The sequence below is a fragment of the Labrus mixtus genome, chromosome 9 (assembly GCF_963584025.1).
Source record: "Labrus mixtus chromosome 9, fLabMix1.1, whole genome shotgun sequence".
Taxonomy (NCBI): domain Eukaryota; kingdom Metazoa; phylum Chordata; class Actinopteri; order Labriformes; family Labridae; genus Labrus; species Labrus mixtus.
The window spans coordinates 16686451-16707303 of record NC_083620.1 but is presented as its reverse complement, the minus strand read 5'-3'; the positions used below and the strand labels follow the sequence as shown (position 1 = coordinate 16707303).

General features: G+C 41.3%; 1 protein-coding gene across 1 annotated transcript in view; it reads left to right on the top strand.

The window, feature by feature from the left end:
* Positions 1–624: 624 nt before the first annotated feature.
* Positions 625–20853, top strand: part of dock10 (dedicator of cytokinesis 10) — a 65452-nt gene continuing 45223 nt past the window's right edge. The window contains exon 1 of the mRNA XM_061046572.1: positions 625–897. Coding sequence (XP_060902555.1) covers positions 790–897 — 108 coding nt within the window. The 5' untranslated portion in view covers positions 625–789. The remainder of the gene's footprint in view (positions 898–20853) is intronic.

Below are 20853 nucleotides of genomic sequence, written 5' to 3'. Positions count from 1 at the left end.
GTCATAATCCTTCCTTACCACCACGAGTCGCTGTTGACATATGTTTCCCCCCTCATCCTGTAACCTCACTGTAAATGCTGCTCCACTCTCTCTCGGTCGTGACCGGACTGTTGATGAGAAGTTGACATTTCAGAGCTCCCCTTGAGATACATTATGTATACAGTATAGCCTGAAACACCCTGGTCAAATCAATGTGAGCAGTTTAGCCTATTAGACTACTGTTGAATTCTGGATGTAGGCTATCTGAAGGCTGCAAAGACATTTGGTTCTGATAGGCTTTAATGTGTAAAAATACATGTTTATAATTAAGTGAATAAAAAACACAGTAAAAATTACATATTCCTAGTAAAATGTTTCTGGTTAAATTAACCAAAAATAGGAAACATCTAGCCTACACTGCAATGGATGCGTTAGCCTTTAAAATAAAAGCACTGCTCTTTGTCAATCTTCCACCTTGTTCGAGTTCGCAAGAGTACTTTTATTTTTAAAGTCATAACCGGATGGACTGCTTTTGATTGTGTCAGGTTTGACAGGACTTTTAAGCGCACAGGCATCCTCTACACTCGTAGCTCTGCGCGTATGGGCGGAAAGTGTGTGTGAAGCGTTTGTGCGTGTGTGTGCACGTGGTGTGTGCGCGTACGCGTGCGTGTGTGTGTGTGTGTGTATGTGTGTAAACACAGCTCGGTCGGCTCATGTTAGGAGCGAGGAGGACCAGGGTCTGACTGCAGCAGGAAAAAAAACCAGCAGGCTGAATTGTGGGTAAAATCCGGGGACCGCTCAGATGAGGAGATGGCAGCCGAGTCGACCCGGAGATTCACCAAGAACCTTCTGAAACCGGGGAGCGCGGCGGAGATCCGGCAGACAGCATGCAACGCAGTCAGACACTCTGCAGCGACGGTGAGTGGAGCCGTATGAATTGGGAGAAAGAAAAAAAACCACAAAAAAAAACTACAAAACATGGTGATAGTGGAAAAACGCATCACCACCTGTGGGCCCAAGTTGTTGTGTGTGTTTTTTTTTTTTTTTTTGTCATATTTGCTGCTGTATGGGTGCAAAGCTGCAGGCTACATCTGGAATGAATTAGGATCGCTCTCATCCGTACCACTGCAACTGACATTGACATTCATGTTGCATCTTTCCTTTGCAATGGATGAGCTGAAATTGCACAGTGCAGCGGTGCTGTTCAGTGTGTGCCCATTGCTCCTGCAGAAGGGACCAGTTCAACACATTTCGTACTGAAAAATGCTCAGGAGGCGATTCATTCCACCATTTTTTTTTACTATTAAGGAAAAGAACACGCTTATTGGCTTGTTGTGTGGCTGTAAAGTCGTAGAGCCTATCATATCCCCATGTGGGTTGGAGTTTATTCCAGTGTGTCTGTGCTGAGGTGAATGAAATGCAGTAAATAGCGGTCTGGTGGTTGTAGTGTGATAGTGGGATGCGGCATGACTCGGGCAGCGGTTTACATCTGCACAGCGGTGAACAAACAGCAGGAAAAAGATGGAGGGAGGAGCAGAGAGGGAGAACAATTCGAGCACGGGGTTTGATTTACGACCAATTCTATTATCGTGCTATTTAAATGTCGTGAATTGTGAAATGTATGCTCTAGTGGGTGTGTCACCCTGTATAATAAGAGGCTCTGATTGACACATGCGATAGTGGGAGGAGGGGGAATCTAGAGGGGGAAAGCAGCCACCCTCTCTCACACACACACAGACACACACAGACACACACAGACACACACACACACACACACACACACACACACACACACACACACACACACACACAAGGAGACGGATTTGTGTTGTGATGTTGTCCTTTTCATTCATACAGCAAAGGACAAATCCTCTACCTTTGCAGGGTGTGAGTGTGTGTGTGTGTGTGTGTGTGTCTTTGCGTGTCCATTCTGTAGAGATTAGCATAGAGAAAGGTCACTCCACTCGAGTCTATTTGCTGCTACGCTACATCCTCTTCACTCTGGTGTTTTAGTGTGTCAGTGGGACACGGCCATAACAAAGCATAGTGACAATTGATTAGAATAAAGAGGGAAAATACAGTACGTAAGTTAAATCTTTTAAGGCATGGCAGATGGGATTTAAAAAAAAGAAAAGCGTCACAAAGGATAAAATCTTTCTTTTTTCCATGCATGTCTCGCTGAAAAAAACAAAAATCTATGAGCACTTGGTCAGCTAAGTAGGACAGAAAAAAACGGAGCCTTAAGAGTAAAGGTTTACTGACAGTACGCGTTTGTCAAATGGAGTTCAGCACAGTCGTGTTATTGATTCCCTTGACGCATGTAGAAATTGACTTGTGGGTCACCTTGTGTTGGTATCATTTAGGACACGGATACACGTGTTGCACCGCTGTAACGGCTCACTGAGCATCACTGCCTCGCCTCGGAGCCCTACAGCAGAAGTCACACGTTGAGTACTGCTGGGTTCTTTAAGCACAGACATTACAAGAAAGTGACTCATTTAAAAAAAAAAAAGAAAAGAAGTGATACACATAGATGGAGGAAGGTTATCAGAGAGGGAGACTTTGTATCACACCATGAAACTCAAGTACCTTGCCTCAACTCCAACCATTAACACCGTGTATTACAGTGTTTCAGTTATACTTTGAAACATTTTTACAGTAGGCCTACTGTTCCGCCACATTGTCCAACAGTCTACATGTAAGCATCTCTCAAATATGTGTTTCTGTCACATCTCCCACAGGCGCAACTGTGCAGAATTTACCAGAACAAACTAACCGTTTTATGGCAAGTGTGAAGTTTCGTTTTGTTTTACGTGTGAACTGAAACCCACGACTGACACTTGTGACTTACACCGGGCAAAAAAAAAAAACATCCTTTAATGCAAGAGACAGGTTACTTCCTGTTCTAAGTTACAGATCTATAAAGCTAGAGGATGCAGGAATGAGGATATTAAGAGAGAGGGCTTAGCTGTAGCAGAGTAAGCATGTGTGTAAATGTGTGCACAGGCTTAGGTCAAGTGGGCGTGTAAATGACCATAGGCGTTGGGAGCATGTGTGTGTATGTACGTTTTTGTGAGTGTGTTAATGCATGGCCTTTGTTGGTAAAAGAAACCAGGTCAGCAGAATCAGGCCCTATGGCACAGCACTCAATGAAGCATAGGCCTCTTTCTCTCTCTCCCATTGACCCTTCTCTCTTTTTCATAGTAACCAGTTTTTCCTCATTCACATAATCCCCCCCCCCCTCCATTGACTTTTACTCCCCGTCCCTCAATGCTTATTCTGATTATTTTTCTTTAGTAAAGTTCTGACACTGTTTTCTTCAGCCCCACTGCTCTGCGTGGGCCCTCAGTCGGGTTACATCCATTTCTGGAGCGTGTGCTTGTGTTTTCCAGAGTTTAGAGCATACATGATACCTGGTAAATCCCCCTGGTGCAAGCTGCAATTTCTCCTGTGATGAAGTGCTCTGTGAAAGCAATCACAGCTCTCTGACTCCTTCACTGTTTCTCACAGTGGTTAGCCCACCCGTCATCAGAAATGCATGCAGCTTGGAAGGGTAGACAGATACAAGAATGAAGGGTCTAATGGTGGTTTAGGTTTTCTTTTTAATGGTTTGTTGCTTCAGTGACCATGGGACCTTTTCCATGATACATTTTCAGTACATCATATTAAAAAGAAGTTAAATATAAAACACAGAGGCAAGAGGAGAGTAAAACATAAGCTTATACATACTTCAAGGGTTTGTATCAAGCTTGTGAAAGACATAGAAAATTCATACTGAGACACATCACTGCTTATTATTGGCACAAGAATAAATGTGTTCATTATGCCTCTTAGCAAAAGTGAGCAGCATAGCCGTGTAGGCACAAGTGTCATTCTTGTTGTGACTCCGGCTGCCTGCTGGGATGAACCACATGTCATGCCATGCCTGGAGGATGCCAGCCACACTCACCACGCAGCCAGAGACGGGGGCAAACTTGCCCACCCTGGCAACCCCTCTGCAGCTCAGGGTTTATTTGCCCAGTAGCACAGGGATGCCTGTATGCAGTCTCCAGTCCTGGTTGCTGAAGGCCATCTGCATGCTCCTGCATTTTCCACACCATATCCTAATGTTTGGTGCTAGATCAGCCTGGTCCTTTCTGTCCTTTGGCACCAGATAACGCCAGCCCTTACACTTGGCATCCTCACTGCCCTTATGGTACTAGATTCATGCCTGATTACATATTGGCTATTTAAACCCAAGTTTCCAGGCTTTAGCTGGGAATTTGTTTTCCAATCAGAGATATGGCCCTGTAATCCTATAAAGTGAAGGAATGTCGTTTTATAACCATTATATAGTTGTTGTTTTTTACTGATTGCACTTATTTGCTGCAAGTCACGTTATTATTGGTGCTGCTGTTGCTTACCATTTGTCGAGGCATGAATGAAGCCGGCTGTTAACTTCTATGATTGCAAGTTTTTTTTGGCTTGTCCCTGCTGCTTACAAATGAGCATGAATCATCTGCTAATCATCTTGTCAATTCATGGATTGCTACACTTCATGGTTATGGACTGCTGTCGGGATACAGGTCAGGAAATTGTGAAAATGCTCATCACAATTTCGAGTCCTCTGAGGTATGCCCTTCTTTTGTATAGTAAATAGAACATTTTCCAAAATAATCAAATAAGATTGAAGACACTATTGTCACTTATCTTGTCTTGATTAACATAATGATAATTCAGAGTATTATTTCAGCGCCATTTTATTTATTCTTGAGTATTTTCTCACCTCTGCAACAAAACAATCACCTTACATGCCAAATGATGATGTCATTCTTTTAGGATTTTTTTATTGGTTATATTGTTGGGTCATCTTATCATTCTGCAAGCATGTTTCTTCTGTATGGAGATAAAATCCTTAAAAAAAAAAAAGCGTATTTGGAAACTGGCTGACTGTGATGTTAGATCTATGTGGTTTATAGTGAATGAGATTAAATGTGCAAAAACCTGTCAGCATGGTTTATTTTTTTTAAAAACAGTGTGGTTCACGTCCACGCATATGTGCCTGCTCATGCTCTCCTGAACAAGTCATCAAAGTGCAGTGTTTTTGCCCTTAACACTGAATGTTCTTAAATACAAAAAAAAGAGATTCCATAATTCATTTACTTTCCTTTTGTTTCTCTTTAGTCTTTTCTCTCACTTTCCAGCTTTATACCATTAAAAAAAAGAAAAATCCTACCACTTAAAACTTTATGGAAAAGAACAAAGAAAGAAAAGAGAATTTGCTATTTCAGATCTCCTTTCTTCTCCTCTCCTCTCTCTGGAGACTGGACTGCGTTTTGGCCTGTCTCGTTACGTTATCTTAATTCTCTCTGCTTTGTCTTAATCTGCATTTACAACAGCCTTTATTTCTTTGTCTCCTGGGCTTATACTAGTCGTGGTCTATGAGTATGTGTCTGCTTTTCTAGTAAAATACCTCTTCTAGGCATGTCTGTCTGTCTGGAGCTGAAATGTGTGTCAGACAGTGTGGGGTTGAGTACTGGGGTGAGTAAGGAGGGGGGTGTCTAGGTTTACCCAGTATGCCCCAGTGATATGTTGAGGGTGCAGAGGGGTGGTTTGGAGACATGCTGTCAGTCTGACTCTGCTCTCTCACATCATGTGGACTGCCAGGGTTGGATTGTTTTTGATTGCTGAACAGTCCATCATGAACAGTGTGTGTGCATGTGAAAACAGGCCTGCGTGTTTAAATCGTGTAGCGTGCAAATTGATCTGTGCTTGCTTAAGCTGATCTTGGTTGATTTGACCACAGTGCGCTGCTCAGTTCCAAGAAGACGGTTGTTGTCTAATCAGACGTTGGCAGGAAATAACCCCAACTAATATGCCCGTCTCATGCAAGTTAGTCAAACTTATAATGCTGCAAACCAGTTCTCCCACAGGAGAGATGCTGGTTGGATTAGCTGTAATAATTAGAAAACTCTCCCCACAGCCCTTTCTCTGTTACCACGGCAACAGAGAAAGGTCAATTAGGATGGAATTCTAACAGGAAGTGCTCCTATCTCTCTCTCTCTCTCTCTGCATATCTCCACTTTTGTCCCCCTCTTGTATTTCTCATTCCATCTCATCTGCTGCACATCTTTTCCCACACTATACATTAGGCTTTATAAATCCAGTTTGCTGTTTAGTGTAACCTCTCGCATCAGAGTTATTCTTCTAATTGTAGCCGATGACAATCCTGAACAGCAGGCAGACTGGATCTGCAGATTCTGATCTTGTCTGTCACATGGTTCTCATTACATCTGGACAGGGCAAGGTAGGACCAGAGTGTAGCTAGACCCAAGCTCATAATTTGGTCAGACATCAACAGTCTTATCAGTTCAGAGAGCTAAACCAGAAAGAGGGGGGGGGGGGGGGGGGGGGGGGAACCAGGAAGTAAATGAGGGAGGAAGGGTGAGGGTAGATCTGTCTCACCTCCCAGAGGAGCCTCTAGACTGCAGATAACTTGTCCTGTTAGAATCATTGAGCTGATATTTTCCAGTTGTACATTCAGGGGTTAGGGTTAGGGTAAGCATCAATGTACAATGATGTGTCTTACTAGCATTAACACTTTCCTGTTTGAGTGCACTCGTAAGATTTTTAGATAACTTGCTTAAAACTATTCATAAAGATGGTTTTCTTTGCACTCCTGTAAAACAGATTCTGATGCTTTTGTCTTATCAGCTGCTTCACATCACAAATCATATTTATTTCAGGGCCTGCCGATTCAGTCATTCTCTTCCTCTAGTGTCAGTTTCAGAAATCAGACCACATTAAGATTGTATGACCATCAGCAGTGAGAGAAAAGAAACTCAAAGCAGAAACAAAAAAAAGGATGGAGCTTTTGGCTTTAACATTGCAATGTCAAGTCAAAGTTGTATCACCTCTCCTCAGTCATAAAACAAGCATGGATCAAGACGCAACCTCCGGTGTTGAAAAATGAAGCCCACGAGGAAGTGCAAAATCCTGCACTTTGTCGAGTGTCCACTTGAGGCTGGCTGCAGGAGCATTGGAAGTCACATACACAAGTTTTTACAGTACAAATGAACATGTTTACAGCCTAGTTTAAAGAACGAAATTGGTCTGATTAGCTTATTTCTCAAATTTTTTGATATCTTATCCATTTAGATTTTATGAAGGATGAGCGTTATTCACAATAAAGCACATAAATGACCTGGTTGACAGGCGGGCGCGACGTAACAGTATGAAAAGAGGCGTAAAACCCGCTTCAGCTCCAGCTCTTGGCATGTCGTTAGGTTGACTGAAACTTAGGTTGAGACAGCATTTCCAGCATGGCGACCACCATGGATGGGAGCCCAAAGCCCCCTGAAGTAACAGATGGGTGACCACCCCTGTGGTATGGATAGCATTGATGCTCACACAACAAATTCCAAATGTTCAAAGGCCTACATGCAGTTCAAAAGAATATAGTACTATGAAATTAGTAATATTATGATTGTGGTCTAAACTAAAGTTTAGGGGACACTGCCATTAAACTGAAGCTAAACTAGCACAGCTGCACAGAACTATCTGGCACTGATCAGCAGACACTGACCATGAAAACAAGTTTTGTGACCTATTGCAACCATTGCATGACGATACACATACTCACTACATGCTGCATCTCCCCTCTTCGCCTTAGTTTGCGTCTTTTCATATCTTACACTTTAAACGTGCTAAACCAGATTGTGAATGTTTGTTTACGCCCTGACACTGTGGGACAGGATGTAGGGATTCTCTCTCTCTCTGTCTCTCTCTCTATCTCTCTCTCTCTCTGTCTCTTTTCTTACATTTTGTGTTTCTGAACACACGCCATGCAGCGTTTATTGCAAAACCATGCTGTGCACTTCTGTGGAAGTCTTTGTTGTGCACTGAAACCCAAGTGTGTGTGTGTGTGTGTGTGTGTGTGTGTGTGTGTGTGTGTGTGTGTGTGTGTGAGATTTCTTCAGCAGGCTGACACATATTTATTCTCTTCCTCCTGTCAAACCTCCCCATCTTCACCCCATCGCCCCCTCCTCACCCACCCCCCCTTTTTTAAAATCTCACCTTTTTTTCCTTGTTTTGCTTTCTCCATCTCTACATGCATTCTTTAATTGTTTACACTTCCTTTATTCCCCCATCCTCTCTTTGAATCAACTGGATTACATGCACCCTGCTCCTCAGTTTTGACTCTTTGTTACTTAGAGTGTATGCTTCTGGTGTCACCCTTGTGTGTGTGTGTGTGTGTGTGTGTGTGTGTGTGTGTGTGTGTGTGACTGTGTGTCTGTGTGTAAATTATAGAGAAAAGAAAAGGGGATCAGAGGAGATGAATAGCTCTTTGACATTTGTTGTGACTGAGCTGCAGACGACTCAGCCATGTTTGCCTGATAACAGTAGGACCGTGCACTGCCAGGGCCTTGGTGTGTGTCTGCGCCCCCATCCTCTCAATGACTCATTCACACAGGAGCGAGAAATAAAAGCAAAAGAGATGAGAAAACAAAGAAGAAGAAGAAAAAAAAAACTGAGCCTGTCACTGTCACTGGTGACACTGTCTTCTACTGAATTCCCCTTCTGTTTGAACTCTGTGTGGCGCTGCAGTGATCTCACTGGCGTGTGTGCTGGGTGAGACAGCACAGAAAGTGACTTTTTTTTTTTTTCTCTTGCAGTAGATGTAACCTTGTAGAGTCACTCCGCCAGCTGTTGACTTGCATTTAAAAGATAAAAATTTCTGTTAAGTCTAGGCAGTAAGACTGGAAAAAAAAAAGAGAAAGTATGTGTGCTGTCTGTGTGTGAGTGTTTGTGAGAGGTCACATGAGAGGAGGAGAGAGTCCTCGGGGGCTCCATGCATTGTGCCGCTGTACGTTTACAAAAGGCTCTTCACAGAGGCTTCTCATCGACACAGTGAACTGCTCCATTCACACCGAGCTGACCGAGCTTTGCCTCACTGGAGCTTAACTTTTTATCCTCTTGCTTTTTTTCTCTAAAGCCTCACTCCCCTGCCCTGTACCTTAATAGACACCATGTCCACTCGTCCATCTCGACTCTTTGCAGAGCCCCCCCCCCCGAGGGAAGGGAGGAAGGGGGTCTACTTCACATACTGTCCTAAGAATAGTTCAGCGGCTCTCCGCGAGTGAATTGCAGTGTTGTCTCTCTCCCTCACTCTGCATTCCAGAGTAGGAGGCCTGAATATGCTGCTGCCATTACCGTCCGACCCTGTGCCCCCGCTGCCCTCGCCCTGTCAAATTCACACACACTTGTCCACTTTGTGTTACAGTTAGATGTGATGTAAACTTTCCCTCATTAACTCTCTCATCACTGGCCAGATTGGGTGAGACAGAGCAGGAGTGATCTAATTAGGCGGGAACAAATTGGCTGGATGTAAAGAAAGTGTGTCAAGCCACCCTCCAAGTGCACAGATCTTGAAAGAGAATTTTTGTTGCATGGTTGAATCCTCTTAGCTCTTTGTCTCTCTCTGCTCTGCCTGTCCAACTGTTCACTGCTGGCTTTGATCTCCGCGGCTGACCCACCAATAATCCTCGTCTGATCAGGTCTGACTTCGCTGCCCTAAACAGACAGAAACAAGCAGCCATTATTAAAGTTTCTCCACTAGCAGTCACTCCAGTTATATAATCCATTAACACTAATACAATAAAAGATACTTTTATGTCTGCTGGGCACCTGTTCAAAAATAGAACACATCATTGCTAGATAATATGTTATCTTCAGTATAAGGTCATAAGAATGCTTACTAGTGGTGGGTGATATGACCTAAAAATCATATCACAGTATTTTTCTTGCGGCAACAGTATTGTATCGCGGTATAGTATGGAAATGGATCCTGCATATGAATGCCTGGGATAAGATACTCAACTCGTTTCTCTGCATTAGACCAGAGAATGCTATTTCTTTAAAAGTCACGGTGTGTTCACTTTTCAGTGTTGTAGTTTGTCGCTGAGTCTGTGAGGTTTTAAGTTTTGTGTCTCTCCTGCAGAGTTGTGTTAATTTTCTGCTGCTGAAAACACCACATTTCCTAACATGGCTCTTTCAAATTAAAAGCAATTCCACAACATTAAACACGGGGACTTTTATTGTGAAGGATTTGTCAGAATTGAATTGCGGTTATTATCGAATGAACTTGCAGAGCAACAGTTAGTGGAGATTTTCAACAACACCCTGGGGAGTTTTAGAGTCAAAGCCACAGAGCGCATCTTGGACTTAAGACAAGCAAGTCATCAGTTCAAGCACACGTTCAGCAGGCAGACCTGTTGTAATGGTGACGCAAACCCATTTAAGAACATAGCCTGTGTCAAAGTCCCAGACAGAGAGGAAGAGACTCACTGCGGGCGAGCACACCCACTTCATTTTGATTTATTTGCTGAAACTTGTAGAGGGGAAATTGACTTTCATTGTAAACGCTGACACCCGCTCTGATGCGAGGAGAAGACGGTGCCATTTGATCAGTGGGCGTGTGGGACTGCTGTCTGTCCTGAGTGTCAGAGCGAAACTTGCAGAGGAGGACTCAATCTGATGCATTGTCTGTCACAAATCACTATTTAATGCTACTTTTATTTATCCGCCACTGTGGCCGGCAGGCTGAACAACCAGTGTTGCCTCGTGTGTCCACAACCAAACATTTTTATGCCAAAAATCCATGTCGTGGCAGAAAGTAATACCGGCTTAATAAAATATAGATTTCAAGTTGTGGCTGTTATCAACATAACCCTTTGGTGAAATGCTTGATCTCATGATAGTTCTTTACTGCTGATAAATTGATACAGTATCTTTGTCACACCTTTTTATAGAACAGCTTTACGATTGACTAAATAAATCAAATTACAAATAAAAACAATAAGTCACCTAAATTTACTTTATTTGTTTAATAAGTCTTTGTAAACTGAACCCCCAACATTCGGATCTGACTATTTGAAGCCAACATGGAGTTGCCAAGAGCTGCAGTTCCTTGTCTGGCCACTTGAAGCTCGCTCAAAAAATGGGTACATCATTTGGCCCCAAATGAATATGTCCTTAAGAAAAACAATTGGTGAACATCCTGGAATTCAAAACATCTTTGGTCGTTCAAGCACATTTTCCCATTCATGATAGCTGCATGATAATTTGGTATATTTTTTGTTTAAATATATAAAGGTTGTAAATTGTGCAAAACTGAGGGCTTGAGTTAAGGGTGAGTTGCTAGAGGTCTGGTAGGCGTCCTATATTATTTTGAAAACTTTTGACAATGCCACTCATTGCTATTCCTGCTCACTCAGCAGGAAACAAAGCCCTGAGCCAAAATGTTCATAAAGTGAAGGCAGGAAAGGTGAGGATATCTTACTCAGACCCATGATTGTCTGTCATCCTCCATGATTTAAAACCTCTTTTTGTATCTGCAACCGCTCACTGTATGTCTGACTCTTAATCTTTTTGTCTGCATACATCAATTATGTGTGCCTTAGACGTCAGCCAAAGAGCTGAAAGGGGATCTGCAAAAGAAATAATAGGGAGGCTGGGGGGGTTCACCATGCAGAGAGGGAAACAGAGGAGGGATTTTGGTCACTAAATTGGGGGGAAGGGGGGAAAGGAGATGATACTGCATATTAAAACGCATGAGGAAAAGTGTTCAGAACAGCTGCGTCCTTCGTCTAAACTGGGACCTCGGGGAGAGGGGAGCTGTGCTGAGTGGGCGTCTGGTAGATAGTTAGCGCTGGTGTGGAGGTTACACAGAGGTTACATGTAGGCTTTGTGTAGGTGTCATGTAGGCGGTGTGACTGAATGATTTATTGCAAACCAGGCATTCTAGTGAGCCTTTTCTGTACTTTGAGGGTGTGGACTGTGGGATGGCATAACGGCCATGATTTATGATGATTTATCTTTCACTCAGGCTGGAATGAGGCTGATATGACTGCCCATAAGTGAATACCCATTGTGCAGATATGTATTTCTGGCATGTCTGCATGAAAGTAAATATCACCCTGGGCATGACTTTGTAAGAATACGTCGGGGTTCAGAGTAAGGATGAATCTTCTTAGCTCACAGAATTACAGGAAACAGAAATCATCTGGGATGATTGTTGAAGGAACATTTACGGTTTCAGAATGTCAGAGGCTCAGACATGCAGACGAAGACGAGGAGAATTTGCAATTTCTTTCTTTGTTTTAGAGTTTGACTTGGCCTCCAAGAAGGAGTCAGTGAATTTTCATATTGATTGAAGACACGAGAGGCCCGACAGCTGTGTAAAATGAAACAACAATTCATGGTGCAATGAGAATAATCTAAACTCCTGTAGCCGACTGGTTTTTATTATGTTGCTGCAGTGCTCTTTCCAGTAATTTCAACTTTTAAATGTAAGGGTTAATACTGACAAAAGCTTTTTTTTTGTCTGAAGGGAAGTTCCTCTTCTGTCTCTAATTGATGTGCCTCTGTCTTGGAAAAATTATAATTCAGCTGCAGTTCTTTTGCTCAGCTTGCTGCCATATATCTACATCAAGTCTTCCCTGTAATGTTTCTATTTGAAGCCATCAGAAACAAAAAAGCAGCACTGACTCACAATTTAAAAGGACACTCCTGTTACAGCACAAACAGTTTAAAAAAATAGCTGCTTCTTGTATTTGCAGAGGGATGGATTTTATAGCAAATATTTATCGCAAAGCTGGGCAGGGAACAGCAGGGAAGATGTGGAGAGATGCCACGTGGGAGAGTGAATTAATGAGGCACCAGCTCCGTGACAGTACAGTAGCTGAGTGTGTTCCTGCTGAATTTGACTAAATGACACCACTCTACTCTTCTTTGTGTCTAACAGGCCAGATTTCACTCTAATGATGCACGTTTTTATTGAACATCAGAGTCAGCAGGTTCATATTTTGACCGAACAGGTCGGAAGACAGGTTATTGTATGAGTTTTTGACTTATTCTTGATACTCTTTCCACTATAAAGTCCACGTTTTACAGAGAAGATGAAGGAACAGAAATGCAACATCACAGTTTATCTGTCGAGCCCTATAGCCACAATGTGACGTCGTGGATATGATTTACTTCACCTGAAAAAGACCAACTCTGTCAATATCATGAAAACAAATCTGTTTATATTAAATATAGCAAAAAAAAAAAACAACCTGTGTGGTGAAACTAAAGGAGACACTTTAAACTACAAATAACATGCATTTTTATAATTGTGCTTACCAGTCTAATAATTAAGTTTATTGTGACACAAGATGAATCAATGTCAAGGATCAAGGATGTTTACCACTTAGGATCAAACCTATTTCATACGTATGACAATTGACAAAGGGAAACACGCTACAATGCACATTGTCTGCAATTACATTAGTAGAAATACAATGTAACTTCAGCAACAATGCCAATTCTAAATCAGTCCAAAACCTCAAAACAAATACAACAATGTAAACCTGATTCAAAGGAATAAAAATAACCCGCACAAAAAAGCCAAAATGTGTATTACTTCTTAACAAATCTTTAAATTAACATTTTAAAAACACGGTAGAAAACTTTTAAAATTACTTTCCTGTTCATTTCATACCTTTTCAAACTGTTCCAGTATCAAGCGTTACATGACTTCATAAGCTGCCTGAGCGACAATTCCAACCAGTTCATTAACAGTCGACCCGATGTCAATCTCTTTCCTGCAAATGCAGGAATACTGTAAAGAAGTAAAGTTGTCCAAATACTATTTTGATGATCCAAAGTATTGAAAAGCACCAAAGGTTTGAAAGATCTACATATCTTGTGTCATATTTTTGTCTAAAAGCGTCCGCAACAGGTAGAAAGAGAGCACTGTCTAAATTGCACAAATAGGTTGGCAACGTTTTTGGAACATTGACATTTGTGCAATTTAGACAGTGTGCAGGAGTTTCCAGCAATTTTAGATAATTAAAAAGAAGAAATTCCCAATATGAAAACATTTGATATGGTTTGATTTGGACTAGCATCTTATCTTACATTTCTGGTTATACAAATAGGCATCGGGTTGTTTGGGGTAGATGAGTGAATTTTAAGAGGGAGGTGAGTCTAGGGTGAATGAATGGAAAATTTCACAATGTCCCCCCCTTCCTGGCAGTTTCTTTCTCACTAACTTCCTCTCTCCCATATTCTCCACCTCATCTCCCCTCTGCTGTTCCCTCCTCCCAACATCCCTCATGCCTCGGGATTTTAGTTCTAAGTTAAAGACATTTTAATAGCTTCCTTTTCTAAACAAACCAGCTGCCAGAGGAACAGATAGTATCTCTGGCATAGGGCGCCTCCTGCAGGTCGCTCATTAAAGACGCGGCAGGAAGAGGTGTGGAGATTGGGCTCTCTCTCTCATCATCTGCTGGGCGTGCTGTGTGGAGCTCTCAGCACTAGATGGCATCGGCAGTGTGCTGTGGCTCTGAACTCACTTCTTCTTCTTCTTCCTGTTGCCTCCTCCAGGGAGGAGCAGGACCCAGGGCCAGATAAAAACTGTGTCAGACATTCCTCACAGTCTGTGTTTAGTTTCACAACCTAAGATTGCACAACATTTGATCAAATGATTTTGATTCATATTTTATATCACAAGAAAATATCAAAAACAAACCAAAAACATCCAATTTCCCCTTTAGGTCACGTCAACAATTAAAACATCAGTGCAAAACATATCTAACATGTGTTCTGAGAGTAAGAGAAGAGAAACTGTGCAAGAAAAAGGGACTTGAAGAGCAACAAATTCAATACAAAAATGAGTCAGATGCAGGAAAGCCCCTGAAGTCAAAACTGAAATTTTAAGCTCAAACATCTTTCATCCTTTATCTTCCCTTAAGCTTCTTAATGGTGGCTTGAAGCACAGAATTCCCGGCAAATCACTCTAAGTATATACAAAATACCTGACACTTATTAATATCATATGTTTAAACAATCAAGGCCTTGAAATCTGCCAGAAAAAAACATCTGCAATCTGACACGTAAAACATTGTACAGTAGATTTTGATTGATATGTAACCAGTTTTTAGCAAGAGAATTATATAATGCACTGATAGACTCTTTGGAAAATGCATGAAATGGCTCAGTTGTTCAGGTGATACATATGCTCAGTTCAGACAGTTGTCTGTCTTCCTGTTTGTGCATGAGACTGTGTGTTGTGGTGGTGTTTACTACATCTGCAGGCTGAGGTTTTTCTGAGAACAGCACATCAGGATGAGTTAGAGATAATATTGACTTGTACATTAGCACTTTAGAAACAATACCACTGCATATACATAGAGACAACTTTTGCATGAAAACTTCCTTGAATATATTTCTTGTATTGTTTGCATTTGATATCTTAATAAGTGCAAAGAGATTTTATGTTTTTTTAGTTTTCTCTTGTCTGTATTTTGTCTTGCAGCATGTCAGAGAAACACTGAATGTGAGCTGCTGTGTTGGGGGGGGGGGGAATTGCACTCAGAAAGAGGTTGACCCTGTGTCCCTCTTGTAGTTCTGCGAGAGCCCCAAGGCCAACCTGTAGTTTGCTGAGAACCCAGCACCAGTGAATGACAGCATCCTTCCTGTTGTGGTCACCATGGGAACAAGAGAGTGTTTTCCCAAGTAAACTCAGCGGAGCGCTGCTCCACATCAAACAGGGCAGCCATGAGTCAGCCTGCAGCTCTACAGGGAACCTGACTAAAGCCCAGCTAACTGCTAACAAGGCAGTGTGCATGACTTTTAATGGACTGTGGTTTCCTACTTGGCCTGGTTGGCTGAGGTATTTGAAGTCAGTAAAAACGTTTTGTTTTTCTTTTGTCTAAATAGTCAAACTACATGTGTATTCAACATGCACACATACACACATGCTCAAATGCACACGCTCAAACTCCTGCAGATGTTGGGATACAATAACCGTTGCATGGTGACCCTCAGTTTTTTGAGCAGTAACAAAGGGATTATAGAGACTAACGCTGTACATCTGGAAAATATTAGCGGAACAAATGATGGCAGCACACTGCCCTATACACCCCGATGATGTCATCCTCTGCAAAGGTTCAGACTCACACACAGATTAACCCCGGTCACACAGACATGGGGATACATTAGCAAAGGTGCACATGTCCAAAAAGTGAATGCTAGTGTTATCATCTAGAGGGTGCATTAAGTCCTTAACAATATTCAAAACAGAACCTGAACTAAACCCTTTATTTCATACGTTGCCTTTTTAATTTTAGGTGAGACTATAGAGGGGGCGTTTCCCTCATTGTCCCGGTTTGTTTTGACATATATATATATATATATATATATATATATATATACGAACGCAACAATTGCACTCTGATGTGGAACATAACAAGCGAGGCAAGATCGCTTAGAAGAGGTGGTCTCAGATTGCTTCCAGTCGAATGCTGATGCGGGTCGTATGCAGAGAGAACACAATCAACCCAGCAACCAGAACAAATTACTTAACTGGTTGACTCATCACACACCAGTCTTGTCCTAGTAGTAGTAGTAGTCAGGCCAGTTGAAAGGTTTGTTGAGTTCTGGCTCACCCCCTGACCCAGGTTGGCCCCCCTCAGCACGCCTAGTCGTAATAGGAGAAGCTATGAGGGGGCCAGGACATTTCCAATACAACTGATAATCAGTATAAAAACAGCAACAGGTAAACGTTACTCACTGTCTCCATCCAATTCAACGTCAGCACAGCACCACAGGACTCATCATCTACTGGTTCAACAACTCGTTTAGTTCAGAGATTTTTGTCCAGCTTGTCGAGGTACGAGGCAGGAACCACAAAGCCTGCCTTTTTCTGGCATATATGTGAGGTGATTGAGCATGAGATGCCGCTGTTATAATATATGCAATAAAGGTTGAATAGACCTCCCGTGCCACTTGAAGCTTTCTCGCAGTGGCCGCAGACTTCATCAACTCAGAGTGATCATAATGGGCCTTTAAGAGGCTCATAATAACCCCCAGACTCACAAGTTAATCAGAAATGTCAGAAATTGCTCTTAAAGGCACAAGGTCTTATATTTTACATTGAAATCAAGGGATGTTATTCATTACTGTGTTACCTTTATTTTTGTAACACTGTTCTGTTTTACTAGGAAATAATTTAAAAACAAATAACACAAATAATGCATCATCATAGATACTTAAAGTGTCTGTAATTTATTTAAGTTCCAAGAGAAATTAGATTTGATACATCAATAGACACTGAGAACAGACAGGAAATGAAAAGAGTTTTTGATTTTTCAAGGGAGGGGACACTTGTAGAGTTTTGTTCTCACAGCTCATTGTGTGATTTATTTATTCTTTTAACAAACTCTAAACACGAGGACAAGAGACCTGGGAGCTGAGCACGAGCTCATTCACATGCTGCAAACCACAGGGGCTGTGTCACCCCCTTCATTTCCTTCCTTGGAAGTGTGAGGTCCTCATCACTTATTCAACACTCACCGCCTCATTTGCTGAAAGATGCCTTGGGTGTTAAGCTTAAAGTCATTTCTACCTCTCTTTCTGCTTTAAAGGAAATGAAGCACAAGAAAACTGTTCCCCAAAAAAAGAAGAGACAGTTCTATTTTGTCGAGCTTTCTCCACTGAACCAGCTCCACTTAGAGTATCATTGCTTAAAACTTACAATATCATAGTGTAGTTATCAGGAAGCATTCAATATGATAATGAATAGCTTTGTCCCTCCAAATATATAAAAAAACATCTATCTGCTGTGTTTTAACACACACAGAAATTAGTTGATGGGTTTTCAAAATATAAAGGGAAGCTGCAGTAAATCAGGATTATTACTCTTTTAAAGGTCACATATGATACTCCTTTTCAACAAGTTTAAATAAGTCTCAGAGCTCCCCAAAACATGTCTGTGAAGAGTCTTTCTCAAAATCCACTCCAATCCTGTATTTTATCATGCCTATAAACCCCTCTATTTCAGCCCTGCTCAGAATACGCTGTTTCTGTGTCTGTAGCTTTATTTCTTTTATTTTATTTGTATTTTTTTATTAGATGCAATAAAGTGACAAACTGGTGATATACAAATGAGGCACAAAAAAAACAAACAGACAAGGTCAGGACAACGACTCCAAAATACAGTAAAAAATAAAATAAAAATAAATAAGACAAATAAAGACAGCAAAATAAGACATCAATAGACACACATCATACTACGAACAGAAAAACTACAAAACTATATGAGATACCTAAGAAAGGATACAAAAAGTGAAAGAAGCGATAGAGAGAGAGAGAGAGAGAGAAGGGGAGGGAGAGGAGGTGCTTAGTAAGGGGGACTTGAGAGGTGGAAGAGTTGAGCAGTGGTATGTGTTGAACATGTTGATGTTAAACAATGTTGTGGTGTGAGAGGTGAGAGTTTGTCCAGCGAGCACACATGAGAGGGAGGGGCCACCAGACCCAGCAGAGGGAAGCCTGCCCCCCAAATGCAGTAGTTGTTATATTGCTGTTTTAAAGAGCACACACTTGAGACGGAGGGACCACCAGACCCAGAAGAAAAACTTTGGAAGAAGGGAAAAACAATAATAAAAAAATAAAATAAAAAATAAATGAAAAAAATGAAAAAAACAATCAAATAAAGAAAAAACATAAAAAGTTAGCATGATGGTGTTTTGAATTTGAACAGATGATATGATGCCTGATGTATATCGAAAGGAATAAAGGGAATAACATTGTAAATCAAAATAAATAAAAAAATAAAACAAACAAAAAGAGCAAAAAATCAATCAATAAATAATGATGTAAGTTACAAGAAAATAAAAATTCATATGTTTCATATCTAATAATGATTATAATGAAATTAAGTAAAATAATAATAATAATAGTATGTCGCAGTTCAAGAAAGATAAAATATAACAGGGTGTTAAATGAAATAAGGCAGAAGTGTTGAGAGAGACTATTGATGTATTATCCACGGAAGTCACACAAATAAAAATAAAAGTAAAAGAAAAGAAAAAATAAATAGATAATAATAAAAAAGAAAAAAAAAACAAGGACAAAATTCAGCAACGTAATAATAATGATTATAATAATACTAATTGGGGAAAATGTAAAATCATATTTCAGAGGGTTGGTTTTATGTAAAGTAAGGTGAACGGCTAAGAAAGGTAAAGAGAAAAGGGAGAATCGGATAAGAGAGCATGGGGGCCAGGTGGAAAAAATAAAAGTGTATGAAAATGCAGTCACTTGTAAATTGTGTGTGTGTGTGTGTGTGTGTGTGTTTGTTTGTGTGTGTGTTGGGTGTGATTAGTGCACAGGCAGAAAGAGTTGATGGGTGGGATGTTGTGGGGGTAGTTATGAGTTGAGGTTGTTGATTATTGATTTCTGAGTGAGGCAGTTAATTGTTCCATTGATATATATATTCGGTGAGTAAATTTTTCCAATGTGCAATGTTGATTTTTTTTCTCGACTTCCAGGTCATGAGGTTCATCTGTGTCTGTAGCTTTAAATCCAAGTGATCTGTGTTTGACCACGGCCTTCTCTGGAAAGGGAATTGGTGTGGGCTTTCTTGCACCATGCCCAAATGGTTTTAGGGAGAATGCCGACTCAGAGGACAGAGCAAACACCTAACTGAAGGAGTGTCATCCACCTGGTGGAGGGGTTACTCCCCTTTGTGATGTCACAAAGGGAGGATCTCCAAACGGCCTGTTTGAGCACACATTTTCTGAAAAGTGGAGCAGGCCAAAGACGGAGAGGATGGACTTTTCTCTTAATTGGGGGGTTTGTAGGCTAGGGGCACATATTAGTGTTTGAAAAACTTGGTAATCTTGGTAAGTGTATGTGACCTTTAATGCACAATAACCAGATTTGCTGTTTAAAGAGCAGTTCAACCAAAACTTCAGGACACCACTGACTCCACTTTGACATACCGCCACTACACCATTAATCTCCCTTTGACGAGGAGGAATTTAAAGGGTAAAGAAAAAATCACAATAAATATGAGCAGGCAAAGTAATTAGAAAAAAAAATCCATATCAGCATAATTTGAAAATCCCCTCAGTGGAACTTATTAGTGATCTTTACATTTTCTTTATCCTCTTGTTCAAAGCATGGTGACATAATGTGTGTTAGAAAACAGTGTGAAGGCAGGCAGAGTGAATGAGAGCACAACACGAGGCAATCTGTGTAACATGGGGAATCTGCTGGCTTCTACAGTGCATGTGAGTGTGGGCATATTTGCATGACAGGACCATTGTGATAAATTGGCATCCAAACAAAGCCCATCTCTGTGAATTCCTTTGAGTTTTAAAGCTGCTGCTATCAGGCATGATGCACTGAAGAGAGTTTAGTGAGAGGCAGTGTGCATGGAGGTGTTGGGGAGCAGGGAGGAGGGGGGGGGGGGGGGTGATGATGATGATAATTGTAGTAGGTGTGGTTAGTGTCTCTTTTCTCCACTTTATACTCTGCACTGGACATATGCACTGTCATCTACATTAGAGTGGTCATATTTGTATACTGTGTGGGAGAGGAATAGCAAATTGGTATGTGCACATGCTGTAGTGCATCTTTCTGTATGCAGTTGTTTATATTTAGTGATGTTAAGCATTACAGTAATTTGCTTTCCTGTGGGTGGTGGGAGGGATTTTCTGCCACATTGACATGGACACTAATGACCTCAATCACGACCTCACGGCATCACCATGGTTACCGGTACGTGCTTCTCTCTGCAGGGAACTGAGAGAGTGTATATGTGTGGAACTGTACGTTAATGTGTCACTTAATTACACATCTATTGATAGCATTTGAAAACAGTGGAGCTCAATGATACTGTATCACAGGACACATTTGGAAAACAATCCCCTAAATGATGCAATGTGTGGATAACTAGCTGTTTCTGTTTAAGTGATGTTTTGACATCTTTGTCTTGGCATGTAGTGTTCTCATTCTGCTTCAGTTACCTATTAGAATGTTTCTGTATGTTTTCACTGGACACTG